Raw genomic sequence first — 16257 nt, 5'->3', positions numbered from 1 at the left:
TGTAGTTAGGTATTTTTATAATACATACCTAACGGCAAATGCTTTCAGGTCGTAGAGTGAGAAGGACACAAGTTGAATAGCAGTTACTGTCCTTAAAGAATTTTATACTTTTAGTAGACTGATAGGTGTAAGTGCCTATAGGAGGGAATAGGGGACAAAGAATGAGGAAGGGGGCAGTGCAGAGTGTGAGCCAAAACATTTTAGCTCACTGACCTACAGTGTAGGCAATGTTTCCTTGGTGTTACATTGAGAAATTGAGTTTTACATTAATCAAAGATGGAAAAGACATAGCTTAGCTTGAGACAAGGGGATTCAGCCAGTTTGTGATTACCTTTCTCTTGCTGTCCCAGGACTCTGGCATCAGTGAAGATTTCCAAGGTGAAATACGTTATCTGGTCAGCAGACATGTCTCATGTAGCACTGCTGGCCAAACATGGTAAGGCTTCATTATATCCACCGTCTTAGAGCCCACTTCCTCCCTGCCAGTCTGCTGCACTCACCCTGTCCAACAGAGCACTCATGCCCTTTGCCTCTTACAGCCATTGTGATCTGTAACCGCAAGCTGGATGCTCTGTGTAACATTCATGAGAACATTCGTGTCAAGAGTGGGGCCTGGGATGAGAGTGGGGTGTTTATCTATACCACAAGCAACCACATCAAATATGCCGTCACCACTGGGTAAGTTAATTATCTGGGACACAGTAGGAGAAGGTGTCTTCTTGAAATCACTGTGCTAACTCAAGAGATATAACTGCAGTTCTCTGTTAACATTCTCCATGAAAAAGCTAGCAGGGCACCTATGTGCTAAAGACATTCATGTGGGCGGGTGTGGGCGTGTGGTGTGTGTATAGAGGCAAGTTTTCACAGACCCGGTAACTTGAGTTCAAGCCCCAGATTCCTTCAAGTGGCTGAAGAGAACCAGCTACTTCTGAGAGTTATCCTCCAACACCCAACACACACATTATATACACATACAAACACATATACATAAAAGGTTTTTCAAAACTTCAGGAAAAAAATATAAAGGATTGGGGAGGGACCAGTGATACGGTGCATCAGGTCTAAACAAAAATACTTTATGTGTGAGCCTGGCTAGCGCCCCGAGTTTGATCACAGAACCCTTGTATGGGTGGAAGGAGGGAGAGAACGGATTCCTCAAAGCTGTCCTCTGCCTTCCACACATGCAGTGCGCACACATTTATATACATCATGGTCACATATGATTTGTAACATTTTTAAGGGAGGCTGGTCAGTGGTAATATGCTTTCCTAGAATGGCCAAGACTCTAGGTTCAATCCATTTTATTACAAAACATAAAAAGTCCATAGCATCAGCTGGGTGGTGATGGCTCATACCTTTAATTCTAGCATTTGGGTGGCAGAGGCAGGCGGATCTCTGTGAGTTCGAGGCCAGCTTGGTCTACAGAGTGAGTTTCAGGGTAACCAAGACTGTTTCACAGAGAAATCCTAACTTGAAAAACCAAAAAGAAAAAAAAAAAGAAGCTGGGTTTCCTTGCACTTCCTGAAAATTGTGCCTTTCCCCCCTATTCCTAGGGACCATGGGATCATCCGAACTCTGGACTTACCCATCTATGTGACAAGAGTGAAGGGCAACAATGTATACTGCCTGGACAGGGAGTGTCGTCCTCGGGTACTCACCATTGACCCCACCGAGTTCAAATTCAAGCTGGCCCTGATCAACAGGAAGTATGATGAGGTATGAAGCAGGGAGCCCTAATGGGAAGTGCAAGAGGCTGTGCACCTTTTTCCTGATAAGCAGCCTCTGCTTCCTGCTTCCCACACCAAATGTCTAGGTTCTGCACATGGTGAGGAACGCCAAACTTGTAGGCCAGTCAATCATTGCGTATCTCCAGAAGAAGGGTTATCCTGAAGTGGCCCTGCATTTTGTGAAGGATGAGAAAACTCGATTCAGCCTAGCTCTGGAGTGCGGAAACATCGAGGTGAGAGGGCTACAATCCTGTCCCGGGTGGCTGTAGAGAAAGGGAAGTTCCAGTCAGTGGAACGTAGTAGAGAGCTAGGTGGAAAAGTGCTCTCCAGAAAGTTCTTCTGTTTCTGATTCTTCCATCTCTTCTTCTGCCACAGTATTTCCACTCTCATGATTATCTTCTTTTTTCTTCCTTTCTCTCTCTCTCTCTCTCTCTCTCTCTCTCGCTCGCTCGCTCGCTCGCTCTTGCTCTCTCTCTTTCTTTCTTTTTTTCTTTTGTCAAAGTTGAAGCAGGCTTTAATTAAATACTGGCCAGGAGGGTGAACTCTGGCCAGGTCCTCTACTGGGTTTGCAGGAAATGGCCTCTTTTTTTTGTTTTGTTTTGTATTTTTGAGACAGGGTTTCTCTGTAGCTTTGGAGCTAGTACTGGAACTAGCTCTGTAGACCAGGCTGGCCTTGAACTCATAGAGCTCCACCTGCCTCTGCCTCCTGAGTGCTGGGATTAAAAGTGTGTGCCACTACCGCCTGATGAAATGGCCTCTTTTTACTATTTTCAAACTGAATTCAAGAATTTCTAAGCTGGGCCGTAGTAGCATGCACCTTTTAATCCCAGCATTTGGGAGGCAGTGGCAGATGGATCTCCAAGTTCAAGGCCAGTCTGGTCTACAAAATAAATTCCCGGACAGCCAGGATTGAAACACAGAAGAACCCTTTCTGGAAAACACAATAAAAAAAAAAAAAAAAGAACTTCTAGTATTGAAGCAAGATAGTAGAAATCCCAAGAATCTGCTTGTTTTCCTTGGTGCTTGCTATTGCTGGATGAAGTACTTAGAAATTGTTGAGGCACAGAGGGTACAAACATTGTTTCAAGGAGGAAAGGACCTAGGAAAGCTGCTTTTCAGTTGCATTTCTTCTCTTCTTATTATTTGCTCTGCCTTCCCTAAAGCCCCTGTGGAGTTTCAGAGCTAGCAGATAGGAAATAAGACGCATAAGCAAGGCCTGTCTCCGTGGAGTACGCAACTGATGGTGACTGTACTGTACAAGTAAATTTCAGAGGGCGAGAACACTGGGATAGCCCCAAATCACATTGTACATAGAATTCCTGATAGAAATAGAATGGAAGTAGTGATTGCAAGTATAGAGAATTCCTTGGGAAATTTTTGGCAATGCTTTTGAGACTCCCCTGGTTTTGAGTCATAGTCTACCCTAAACACTGACCATGGGAATTCTTTAGATTGCTCTAGAAGCAGCCAAAGCCCTGGATGACAAGAACTGCTGGGAGAAGCTGGGAGAAGTGGCCCTGCTACAGGGTAATCACCAGATTGTAGAAATGTGCTATCAGCGTACCAAAAACTTTGACAAACTTTCCTTCTTGTACCTTATTACCGGCAACCTGGAGAAACTTCGTAAAATGATGAAGATTGGTGAGTTCCTTTAAAACTAAGGTTGGGAAGTGTGGAACTTGTGGGGAAGGAAGGAGGTAAATAGAGGAGAGAGGTCTCTAGAGAGAAGGCTTAAGTTGGTTTCTCGTTGACTTGATGCAGCTGAGATCCGAAAGGACATGAGTGGCCATTATCAGAATGCCCTATACCTGGGTGATGTGTCAGAGAGAGTGCGAATCCTGAAGAACTGTGGACAGAGTAAGTATCTACCCACTACCCACCAACCTCCTTGAGACCTTTGGAAGTATTTTTTGGGAATTGCTCTTTATTGTACTGTGTGTGTGTGTGTGTGTGTGTGTGTGTGTGTGTGTGTGTGTGTGTGTGTGTGAAAAATAATAGTATGTTTAATTTTTTTTTCCAAACCAAATGGTGGTGGAGCCAGACAAGGAGTCCTGTTTCTTAACTTGCACTGTAGAGATTAAACTCATGCAGTTTACAGGACTTGATTTGTTGTTGCTCTTGTTTGTTTCTTACTGTATACCAAATATGCTAGAATTTGAGATCCATTAAGGAACAAGTTCCAATCCTGAGTCCAATTCCCAACAATCACATGGTGGCTCACAACCATCTGTAATGAGATCTGGTGCTGTCTTGAGGAAGAGACCTGCTCAGTCATCCTTATCAACTTAGACCAACCATGAAACCCAATATGGATAAGTTCAACAGAACCAACATATACAGGCTGCCCATGCATTGCCAGGGTATAAATTACAAATTCATTCATTCATTCCAAAGAAGGATACCTAAAATATAATTGTTTTTAAATTTAATTTACTTTTAACATTTAATTATAATAGACTCTAATAGAACACTTCTAGTAAGTGACAAAAGATGTGACAATGAACTCAGATATTTAAGCAGGAATGGAATCAAGGGTCACAGTCATCAGGCACAACAAACAAGTTTCTTTTTACTAGATTTTTTTCATCCATGTTTTTAGCATGCTTCTTGGGCTGTTTTAGGGACTTCTTGCCACATTTATGATACCTATTGCCCCTTTCCAAGATATATTGTAAAACAGCTGAGGGAACCAACTCCCAACAGATTGTCCTCTGGTCTTCACATGTGTGCTATGAGACTTCCACACAAATATGTATACACAATAAACATACAAAAAAAATAATAAATAAAACATTCCCTCACATTTAGAGTATGGCTTAGCTTTGGTTCAGTGTGTTCTACTAAAGCTGCATTCAAAGGGTGGCTAGTACTGTAGACATACAAAGACCCAACAGGAGAAGAATGCATTTCCACACTCACTTGTATGGGTGTGGGTGGTATTTGGGTCTTTGTTCTCCTTCGTCTGAGAAGCAGCATAATCTTGCCATGTTGCCTTTTCCATCATAAAATTCACAACATGGTACCTGGTTACCCTCAGAACAGGTAATCAAGATGACACCCAAATAGAATCCACAATCACTGTAAGCTGATCTTGAGTGTGACAGTTCATCACTTCCGATATATTCTGTATATTAGAAGCTAGTTAACAACCTCAGGTTGCATGTAGGGTTGGGTATTAGGAAGCATCTGGGTACTAGGAGATAGGGGTCACCCCCTCCCGCAGGAGTCTACTGAAATAACATTCTCTTGGGACTGTAATTATACCACAAAGCCTGTGTTTTCTTTAGAATCCCTGGCCTATCTCACAGCTGCTACACATGGCTTAGATGAGGAAGCTGAGAGTCTGAAGGAAACATTTGATCCCGAGAAGGAGACAGTGAGTATTTACACATGTGTCTCTGATAACAGGATTCATCCTTATCTTGGGATAATTTAAAACCATAAATTTTACTCAGCAAACTATTGAGAAATGTCTAGGGGAAGCAGCATAACCTTTTCTATGTGATGCTGTTGAGAGCTTGAGAGTTGTTCATCCTTAACGTCTCCATTATTCCACCTCTCAGATCCCAGAGATCGATCCTAATGCCAAGCTGCTCCAGCCTCCTGCACCTATCATGCCATTGGATACCAATTGGCCCTTATTGACTGTGTCCAAAGGGTTCTTTGAAGGCTCCATTGCCAGCAAGGGTAAGTGCTCATTTCTCCTATAGCACTCTTGTTACTAGTTTTTTTTTTTTTTTGGTTTTTCGAGTCAGGGTTTCTCTGTGGTTTTGGAGCCTGTCCTGGAACTAGCTCTTGTAGACCAGGCTGGTCTCGAACTCACAGAGATCCGCCTGCCTCTGCCTCCCGAGTGCTGGGATTAAAGGCGTGCGCCACCACTGCCCGGCTCTTGTTACTAGTTTTATAGAGAGCTATCCTAAATGGGTCTGAGTATATACTTAGTAGATTGCTTGCCTAGCATGTGGAACTCTGGGTTCAGTCCCTACCGTTATGCACATAACTGACACACACCTGCAATACCAACTAGGGATGTAGAGGTAAGAGAATAAAAAATTCAAGGTCATCCTTGGCCACATAGTCAGTTTTAGGACAGTCTGGACTACATGAGACCATGTTTTAAAAACAAACGAACAAAAACCATTTTTAGGAGGTACCAGTAAGTAACAGTTCCATCTGTTCTTTTTGCTGTGTGAAGTTTCACAGAGCACTGAAATGCTAGCCAGGGCTAGGATGTAGTCTCACAAACTGAGGAAAAGTTTTTTGAGAGCATTAAAGAGAATGTGAGCCAGATGTGACACATATTCTCAGCAATTAGGAAGTTGATGCACAGAGGAGACAAGAATTCAAAGCCAGCCATCACAGATTACATAACTAGTTTAAGGTCAGGCTGGGCCTCATGAAACCCTTTCTCGGCTCTCTAGCCCTACCCGCCCCCCCACACACACACCTAAAACAAACAAACAAACAAAATAGAGTTTAGGGGCTAGAGAGATGGCTCAGTGGTGGAAAGCAGTGTCTGCTCTTCCAGAGTTCAATTCCCAGCATGCTCACAACCATCTGTAGTGGGATTGATGCAGAAAATGTTTTAGAACATTTAGAAAATTATGTCGGTGGGTGGCTGTGCTACCCTGACATCTGGGAAGACTTTGGTGTGTTTCTCTAGTTCACCATGCTTGCAGTCATCTCCTCTCCCTGTTTCCTGTTCATTGTGAGCTGTGTGTGTCTGTGGACAAATATTTCAGGAAGAAGTTCCTGGAGTGGGCAGCCAGAGACAGCCAGGTTTTGGTAATAGGGAGTTAGTTCACTCCTACCTCAACAGGGATTGAATCCAGGGCCACATGGATAACAAACAAGCTCTCTTCCACTGAACTACAGCAACCTCTGGTTATCTCTCCTATTTCCTCGCTTTGTGGAGCCTGTTGCAAGTTAGCATAACATATATACAACAGGAACAATAACTCATAATATATGGATGGCAACTTTGGAAATTGCTTAGTTAGTAAAGTACCTGCCATGCAAGAGTGAGGAGGACCTGAGTTTGGGTTCCCAGCACTGGAATTGCAGCCACTCACATACACACACATTTAAAAAAAAGAAAATTGGACAAAGCAGAACAGGACAGCACCTTGGCAGTTACTGTTTCTTGGTTGAGTTTTTTGTTTTTTTGTTTGTTTTGTTTTGAGACTTAACAACACAATAACATATGTTTACTGACATTCAGAGTTACCACTTTCTAAGTGGACAGCACACACTCCTGAGGACACAGCCCGGAGCAACTGCTTTTGAAAGCATGCGCCTTGCCTGTAGAGGAGATCAAGACTTGAGACTTGCCAGTCTCTGATATTTCCCTTCTGTCCTTCCTTTGGTAGGGAAGGGAGGAGCATTGGCTGCTGACATTGACATCGACACTGTTGGTACTGAAGGCTGGGGAGAGGATGCGGAACTGCAGCTAGATGAAGGTAAGAATGCTGTTTTAGGGCTCTTCTGAGATGATAGGCTCCATTGTAAATGGACCTTTCCTGTCCCGACCACCTGTCCCCAAGTACCTGGCAGCTGCTTCCTAAATTACCATGCAGGCTTCTATTAATTATAAATGCTCAGGCTTATTACTAACTTTTACATTTTAAGTTAACCCATATTCCTTATTTACTCTCTGCCACATGGCGGTCCCTTTATTAGCTTGGCATGTTCATCTCCTGTTCCTCCGTGTCTGACTGGCAACTCCAGACTCTGCCCTTCTCTTTCCCAGCATTCTCAGTGTGGCTCTCCTGCCTAACCTTATTCTGTTCAATTATTGGCTAGTCAGCTTGTTTATTAAACCAATCACAGCAACAAATCTTTGCAGTGCTCAAAGGGGTTATTCCACAGCACTCCGTGGGTATTTGTGCAGCAATCTGTAAGCTTCTAACTCATGGACCAATAGGGTCCTAATAGTTGCTTTTTTTTCTGACTGTGCTACCACCCAAATCTATTTTGATCCTGAATTCCTTACAGATGGATTTGTGGAGGCTCCAGAAGGTTTGGGAGAGGATACTCTTGGCAAGGGACAAGAAGAAGGAGGTGGCTGGGATGTAGAAGAAGATCTGGAGCTGCCACCTGAGCTGGTGTGTGAAGTTCCTGCTCTGGAATTTCTTTCCTTTTCACCCTCTGAAAACTAGAGGGGTGTGCTCTCTGACTGTCTCTGTCTCTGCCTCTCTCTCACACACACACACTCCTCTTACACTCTGCCTATCCCGAAGTCTCCACAAAGGAGGGGGTCCAGAGCAGCCTCCTATTCTGGTATATATCTCTGATACATTGTGTAAGAGGAGAGCCATGTTTCCCTTCTCATGTAGCATAAGAGAAGGGGATGCAGTTTCCCTCTATCTGATACTTGTCTTCCACTTGAAAGAGGGGAGTGTTTGAAATCTGAGTTGGAGATTTTGGTATGTTTTCATTTTGGTGAGGTGGCTCCCTATTCTATCTCTCTTATAATGTCACCTTTCTCCTATAGAGGTAGGCATCTAAAAGGTTGTATCTTTTTTGTCCTTGGTGAGATGGCTCCCATTGTCTCTCTCCCATAACCATCACATCTTTTCTTAAACAGAGGTAGGCGTCTAAATGGTTGTGTCTTGAATTCATCAGAACACCAGTACCTGGACAGTTTTTTTTTTTTTTTTTTTTTTTTTTTTTTGGTTTTTCGAGACAGGGTTTCTCTGTGGTTTTGGAGCCTGTCCTGGAACTAGCTCTTGTAGACCAGGCTGGTCTCGAACTCACAGAGATTCACCTGCCTCTGCCTCCCAAGTGCTGGGATTAAAGGCGTGCGCCACCACCGCCCGGCTTTGGACAGTTTTTTAAATGTCTTAATTTGGGACCTGCAAATGTAAGTCAGTTGTAGGGTGCTTGCCTGCCATGCACAAAACCTTTGTTTTGATCCCCACAATATGTAAATCAGGCACAGCGGCATATGACCATTATCCTAGCACTAGGTTGAGGCAGGAGGAGTTTTTGCTACATGGAGAGTTTGAGGTTTTGTCAGACTCTGTTTAGACAAATAAATAAAGCCTTTGTTTTTGTTTGTTTGTTTGTTTCCTTTTTCTCTTTTAGGATGTACCCTCTGGGGTCACCAGTGGTGCTGAAGATGGGTTTTTTGTGCCCCCCACCAAGGGAACAAGCCCAACTCAGGTAAGTGGAAAAACACAATTATACAGGGATGAGTGCTTCTGAGCTGGTTAATATTTGGTTACTGTGTAAAAAAAATATATATATATTGGCTACTTTTAACAGAGATGGAGGAGGAGAATTGGAAAGAGAAAGGAAATTTTTCATTTTGCTTAGGTTTTCTGTTTCTTACTAGATCTGGTGCAATAACTCTCAGCTTCCAGTTGATCACATCCTGGCAGGTTCTTTTGAAACAGCCATGCGGGTAAGTCTTTAAAAGTCTTGGCCTTCTCTCCTGAGTGTCTTATCCGGAGTTCCAGGGAGAATAGTTGATTATCTATTTAACCACATGGGAGTGGTTTTTGTTTTTTATTTATTTTTTTTTATTTATTTATTTTTTTTTGGTTTTTTTCGAGACAGGGTTTCTCTGTGGCTTTGGAGCCTGTCCTGGAACTAGCTCTTGTAGACCAGGCTGGTCTCGAACTCACAGAGATTCACCTGCCTCTGCCTCCCAAGTGCTGGGATTAAAGGCGTGCGCCACCACCGCCCGGCATGGGAGTGGTTTTTGTTGTTGTTGTTTGTTTGTTTCGAGACAGGGTTTCTCTGGGTAGCCCTGGCTGTCCTGGATCTCAGAACTCACTCTGTAGACCAGGCTGACCTTGAACTCACAGAGATCTGTCATTTTGCTTTCTGGCTTACATTAATAAAATCAGCACTTCTTTTAGTACACACTGTATCAAATGTAATGATGACAATAGCACCTATATCAATGATTATTTATTGTCTCTATGTATGGATTTTTAAAAAATACTTTATGTAGATATTTAAATGGAGTAGATCCCGTATTTTAGTAATGAGGAAAAAGTACACAGAAGTAAAATACCTTGCCCAAGTTTGACTTAATTTTTAATTGGTAGAAAACAAATCCTCCAGTACTCTAGAGGCAGAGGCAGGTGGATCTCTGTGAGTTCGAGGCCATCCTGGTCAGGACAGAGAGTTCAGGACAGCCAGAGCCACATAGAGACACCTTATCCTGAAAAACCAAACAAAGAAAATAAATCCTTGTGTTTCTTTTTTCTTATTTGCTAGCTTCTTCATGACCAGGTGGGAGTAATCCAGTTTGGCCCCTATAAGCAGCTTTTCCTGCAGACATATGCTCGAGGCCGCACCACCTATCAAGCCCTTCCCTGCTTGCCGTCCATGTATAGTTACCCTAATCGCAATTGGTAAGGTCCATTACTCCTTGCTACCTACTCCAAGTTGGAGTAAACACTTCAGATGGTAGCCACAGTGACATGGAATTGCCCCAGAGCTAAAGTTTCCGAAAGAAAGGATCTGTGGCTTGTTACTTTGGAGTTTGGTTTTTTACCAGCTGCCATCCTATTCCCAGCTACTTTCACAGTAGGGTTGTTGGTGATTGTGTTTGCTAGAAACAGGGCATGAGTCCTTGGCTCTTGACTATCCTATTTTCTTCATAATTTTCCCTTTCCAGGAAGGATGCAGGGCTAAAGAATGGTGTACCAGCTGTGGGCCTAAAGCTTAATGACCTGATCCAACGATTGCAGCTGTGCTACCAGCTCACCACAGTTGGCAAGTTTGAAGAAGCTGTGGAAAAATTCCGTTCCATCCTGCTCAGTGTGCCTCTTCTTGTTGTGGACAATAAACAGGAGATTGCGGAGGTAGGAGAGTCTAGCCACTTGCTCGGTCCTGGGCACCTCCGTAGTCTTGTCTGTGTCACATGACTGCCTTCTGCAACCTCTTCAGGCCCAGCAGCTCATCACCATCTGCCGAGAATATATTGTGGGTTTGTGCATGGAGATAGAAAGGAAGAAACTGCCTAAGGAGAGCCTAGACCAACAGAAGCGCATCTGCGAGGTAAGATGTGTGGAGCCAGTGCTGCAAAGGCACCGTCCCCGAAGCCCTCCATTACATCTAAAGTGTTTGGTTCGGAACTTTATTGACTTTGGGGAGGAAAGAAAAATGGAGTTCATCTCCTTGAAGAGGTACTCCATTTCTCCACCCTGTTCCTCAGATCATCAGTTCTCATATTTTAAGAGGTAGAACTAATCTCTGTTTAAAAGTCTATTATGTTTGCTTTCTGTTGTGGTGTTCTTTTATGATTGTGTAGCTGTTTATAAACAGCTGAATATCAGTCTGCCTTGTGTTCTATTCTGTCCACTAGATGGCAGCCTATTTCACACACTCAAACCTGCAGCCTGTGCACATGATCCTGGTGCTGCGGACAGCCCTCAATCTTTTCTTCAAGCTCAAGAACTTCAAGACAGCTGCCACCTTTGCCCGGCGCCTGCTGGAACTAGGGCCCAAGCCTGAAGTGGCCCAACAGGTACAGTAGAATTCCATCGGTGACTTTAGGGGAACCAGATGGAAGGAGTAGAGGCCCAAGATCCTTGTCTCTGAAACAAAACAATAGTATTCAACCTGAAAGAAAAAGAAAAATAGAGTATCACCCTCTGACCACTTACCGACCTTTAACCTTGAAACTAGAGTAATAATTTATTCATATATGGCATTGGGTAATTGACATTCTGAAATACTCTATATAGATATTTAAATGGAGTGGAGCCTATAATTACCTGTATTTTAGTAATGAGACAGCAATACAGAAAAATAAAAATACCTTACCCAAATTTGACTCATTTTTTTTTCTATGTAGATCTGATTGTCCTGGAATTCACTATGTAGACTAGGCTGACCTTGAACTCACAGAGATCTGCCTGCCTCTGCCTCCCCAGTACTAGGATTAAAAACCACATGCTTCACAGCCGGGCGGTGGTGGCGCACGCCTTTAATCCCAGCACTCGGGAGGCAGAGGCAGGCGGATCTCTGTGAGTTCGAGACCAGCCTGGTCTACAAGAGTTAGTTCCAGGACAGGCTCCAAAACCACAGAGAAACCCTGTCTCGAAAAACCAAAAAAAAAAAAAAAAAAAAAAAAAATGCTTCACCACACCTGGGTTTAATTTTTAATTTGACATTTGTGCTACATCTTACTGCTCCATCACTTTGCAACCTAAATAGCTCCAGTGCATCTGTAGATAATGCATCTATCCTTAAGTTACAGTGCACCTGCAGATAATGCATCTGTCCTTAAACTCTAGTGTACCTGCAGATAATGCATGAGTTGTTAAACTCCAGTGCACCTGAAGATAATGTATCTGTCCTTAAGTTACAGTGCACCTGCAGATAATGCGTCGTACTTAAGCTCCATCTTGACTTCTTGTACTTATACAGATTCCATTATCTGTGCCATCTAAAAACATTCTTCTTGGGCAATAGAAATCCGTTTTAACTCTTTCTGGGGCCCAAGCCTGATAATCTAATCCTCAGACTTTGTTAGATTGTGACTTTAGAGCAATGGAGCCATGTGGAGAAAGAGAAAGATTTCACTGTGTATCCCAAACCTGCCCTCAAACTCCTGAATCTCCTGTTTCTGACTCCTGAGTGCTACCGAGAAGCAATGGCAATTGTTAATTTTTCACATACATCCTATACACAGGACAGTACCTGTATTCCTGTAGAACAGTTACTTTTGTTGTTGTGTTCTGTTTTTGGAGACTGGGTCTCAGTATGTAACTCAGGCTAGCCTGGAACTTGAGATCCTCCTGCTCCTAAGTGCTGACATTGTAGATTTAGACCATCATACCTAGCATATAGTTGTATTTGTAGCAGAGATTATTTGTGCTGCTTTCTGTCTTCTTAAATAAAATGTTCCTTCCCTCTTCTAGACCAGAAAAATCCTGTCTGCCTGTGAGAAGAACCCCACAGATGCCTGCCAACTCAATTATGACATGCACAACCCCTTTGACATTTGTGCTGCATCTTACCGGCCCATCTACCGTGGAAAACCAGTGGAGAAGTGTCCACTCAGTGGGGCCTGCTATTCCCCTGAGTTCAAGGGGCAAATCTGCAGGGTCACTACAGTAAGTACCATCCTCAAGAATGTGTCTAGGAGCTGAGCAGTGGTGGCGCACGCCTTTTATCCCAGCACCCAGGAAGGCAGAGGCAGGCCGATCTCTGTGAGTTTGAGGCCAGCCTGGCCTGGTCTACAGAGTGAGTTCCAGGACAGACTCCAAAGCTACACAGAGTAACCCTCTCTCAGGGGGAGAAAAAAAAAATGTGTCTAGGAGGGGGAGGGACAGAAGAAAAAGATGGAAACAGTGGTTGGTTTCTCACTTTATGTTTGCCCCAGCTCCTTGAGGCAGTGGTACTGGGGAGAGCTCGAGCTTCTGCTCACTGTTCACTTCTCAGCACCAGCCATCCTTCTGACTGCTCATTGTAGGGTGTCGGGAATAATCTTTCTGGGGTTTTCAGCCTTGTTAATCTCTAACTTGATCCTCTTTTCCACTTCCACAGGTGACAGAGATTGGCAAAGATGTGATTGGTCTGAGGATCAGTCCTCTTCAGTTCCGCTAAGACCTCTTGGGTTAATCACATATTGTTCCCTCAGAGTATAGCCTCCAACCTTCCACTCTCCCCTTACACTGACACTTCAGCTTGTTGACATTTGGTTCTCCCTAAAATTTCATGTCCTTCTCTACTATGGCAAATGAGAATTTCCAAGCCTAACTTTGTGGCTAGTCCAGCAGACCTCTCTCCTGAAAGTGGCTGTGGCTGTGATCATAGAGGACTTTGCCTTGCAGCTTGGGTCTTGCAAGGGACAAATGAAAACCTTGTGCTGAATGTTTGTTTAGCAGATCCTTTCAGTATTTATTCCTCTCTTACCCATCACCTTTGTTTCCATTCCACTAGAAAACAGTGTAATGTAAAAAAATGCCATTTTTCCTCAGCCACACGAAATTCCTAACAATCTTGTATTTTCCTTGGGCATTTAATTGGTCATCAATAGGTTCCTGCTCTCTGTGGGCCCAGATGCTTGCAGTCTGAAAAGAAGTCTTTTTTTTTATTATTTGCAAAATGTATACCATTTCTCATTGATTTGTTTCTGTCCTTTATTACCATTGTTCTTGTGTTTTATTGCTCACACTAAATAAAATAAATTTCTAAGAGAGCTCCCTGGTTTGCCGTTTTCTTCTTGGACACTTACTTTCATGTCCCAGTTCACATCCATGTATCTCTCTCACGAGAACAAATTCTTTGCTTGAGAATTTTTTTTTTTTATGTGTAGTGTTCTGTCTTTATATATGCCTGCAGGCCAGAAGAGAGCACCAGATCTAATTATAGATGGCTGGGAGCCATCATGTGGTTACTTGGAATTGAACTCAAGACCTTTGGAAGAGCAGGCAGTGTTCTTAACCACAGAGCCATCTCTTCAACCCTCTATATACACTGCAAAGAGAAAAATGATACTGTTTTTTTAGTTCTACATTGTTAGACAATGGTAAAAAGAGTTCTCTTGGGGCTGGAGAAATGGCTCAATAGTTAAGCACACTGACTGCTCTTCCAGAGGACCCAGCTTCAGTTCCGGCACCCATATGGCAGCTCACAATTGTCTGTAACTCCAGTTCTAGGGAATTTGACACTCACACAGACATAAATGCAGGCAAAACACCAATAAAATAAAATTTAAAAAAAAAAAAAAGAGTTCTCTGTTCCATTTTTTCTGCAACTTTTTTACCTATTGCTAATTACAGCCAGTATTTGCTGAGCACCTATCTGTCCATCACTGTTGTATTTGACATATTCACGTAGAAGATAATTAGATAAATAAACTACATATTTACAGTAAGCATATAGTTGTCTTATCGTCTTTTCTCATTGCTGCAATAAAATCCCCTGACAGCCGGGCGGTGGTGGCACACGCCTTTAATCCCAGCACTTGGGAGGCAGAGGCAGGTGGATCTCTGTGAGTTCGAGACCAGCCTGGTCTACAAGAGCTAGTTCCAGGACAGGCTCTAAAACCACAGAGAAACCCTGTCTTGAAAAACCTAAATAAATAAATAAAATCCCCTGACAAAAGCAACTTCAGGGAGAAAAGATCAATGTGACTCACAATTCCAGCTTAAATTGTCACTGTAGGGAAGTGAAGGTGGCCAGAATCTGAAGCAGCCAGAGAGCAGTGAATTCAAGGAGTCCTGCCAGTACTCAACTAGAGGTTTCTTCTTGTTTTTTTTTTTTTTTTTGTGTGTGTGTGTTTTGTTTTTGAGTCAGGGTCTCACTTAGCTGGGCTGGAACTTGCTATGTAGACCTGGCAGGCCCTGAACTGACAAGAGTGGAGAAAAAGATGTCTACCTCTTTCAATACCAACATTCTGGAGGCAGAGGCAAGTAGCTTTCTCCTTTAAATTCAGGACCTCAGACCCAGCAAATGCTGCTGCCCACAGTGGGCAGGTCTTTCCCTTATCAATTAATTAAATAATTCTTCACAAACATTCCCTGAGGTCCTTTTTAAAAATAAACAAATAAATACTTGGTTTTTTTATTTTTTGGTTTTTTTGAGACACAGTTTCTCTGTATAGCTTTGGAGCCTGTCTGGAACTTACTCTATAGATCACACTGGCCTCGAAACTCAGAGATTTGCCTTTCTCTGTCTCCTGAGTGCTGGGATTAAAGGTGTGCGCTACCACTGACCTGCTTGCTTATTTATTTACTTATTTGTGTATGTTTTTCCACAGAGGTGAGAAGAAGGTATTGGATGGATCTCCTGGAACTGGAGCCATAAATGGTTGTAAGCACCATGTGTGCACTGGGCATCAAACCCAAGTCCACTGGAAGAGTAACCAATGCTCATAACCGCTAAACCATCTTTCCAGCCCCCTCAGAGGTCCTACCAGGTGATTCTAGATTATGTCAAATTGATAGACTATCAAAATTGTCAATAGGGCATTTTGCCTATTGTAAATAGTAATATTTACTAAACTAATTGAGGAAATGATGTGTTACTCCATTGATTTAAAATACAAATATTCAGGTCCAGCCTGGTGGCTCCATCTGTTCTAGCACTTGCAAGGTAGAAACAGGACCAAAGGTTTAAGAGCAGCCAGGCTTGGTGGCACATGCCTTTAATCCCAGCAATTGGGAGCAGAGTCAAACCTCTGAATTCAAGATCAACCTGATCCAGTGTACATAGTGAGTTCCAGTCAGCCAAGCACCACATAATGAAATCCTATCTCCAAAACTTAAAAAAATTAAATATCAGAGACTAGAGAGATGTCTCAGCAGTTAAAAGCATTGGCTGCAGTTCAGAGTGCCCAGTTTCAGCTCCACAACACCCATATGGTAGCTGAACCATCCATAGCTTCAGTTGCAGGGGATCTAACACCCTTCAGATAACCACAGGTACTGAACGTACATGGTGCACAAACCTACACCCCCGTCAAAACATTTAACCACACAATAATCATTAAATTCAGGATAACCCCAGCTATTTCAGAGCCAGCCTGGACTACCCTATCTCAAAAACAACAAAATAGACT

The 16257-nt window shown here is 43.1% G+C and overlaps 1 protein-coding gene across 2 annotated transcripts in view; it reads left to right on the top strand.

Moving 5' to 3' along the window:
• Nucleotides 1-13893, top strand: part of Copa (COPI coat complex subunit alpha) — a 47269-nt gene extending 33376 nt beyond the window's left edge. Inside the window, exons 16-33 of one of the 2 annotated variants that reach the window (XM_057769081.1) lie at nt 351-436; nt 513-678; nt 1554-1716; nt 1814-1960; nt 3179-3368; nt 3489-3584; nt 5015-5103; nt 5291-5414; nt 7097-7186; nt 7722-7831; nt 8814-8891; nt 9064-9132; nt 9957-10093; nt 10360-10546; nt 10632-10742; nt 11050-11211; nt 12611-12805; nt 13239-13893. In XM_057769081.1, coding sequence (XP_057625064.1) covers nt 351-436; nt 513-678; nt 1554-1716; nt 1814-1960; nt 3179-3368; nt 3489-3584; nt 5015-5103; nt 5291-5414; nt 7097-7186; nt 7722-7831; nt 8814-8891; nt 9064-9132; nt 9957-10093; nt 10360-10546; nt 10632-10742; nt 11050-11211; nt 12611-12805; nt 13239-13298 — 2260 coding nt within the window. In that variant the 3' untranslated portion in view covers nt 13299-13893. The remainder of the gene's footprint in view (nt 1-350; nt 437-512; nt 679-1553; nt 1717-1813; nt 1961-3178; nt 3369-3488; nt 3585-5014; nt 5104-5290; nt 5415-7096; nt 7187-7721; nt 7832-8813; nt 8892-9063; nt 9133-9956; nt 10094-10359; nt 10547-10631; nt 10743-11049; nt 11212-12610; nt 12806-13238) is intronic. The other variant, XM_057769082.1, reaches the window with a different exon arrangement.
• The last annotated feature ends 2364 nt before the right edge of the window (nt 13894-16257 follow it).

The sequence above is a fragment of the Chionomys nivalis genome, chromosome 5 (assembly GCF_950005125.1).
Source record: "Chionomys nivalis chromosome 5, mChiNiv1.1, whole genome shotgun sequence".
NCBI classification, from domain to species: domain Eukaryota; kingdom Metazoa; phylum Chordata; class Mammalia; order Rodentia; family Cricetidae; genus Chionomys; species Chionomys nivalis.
This window is presented reverse-complemented; position numbering and strand designations above follow the sequence as displayed.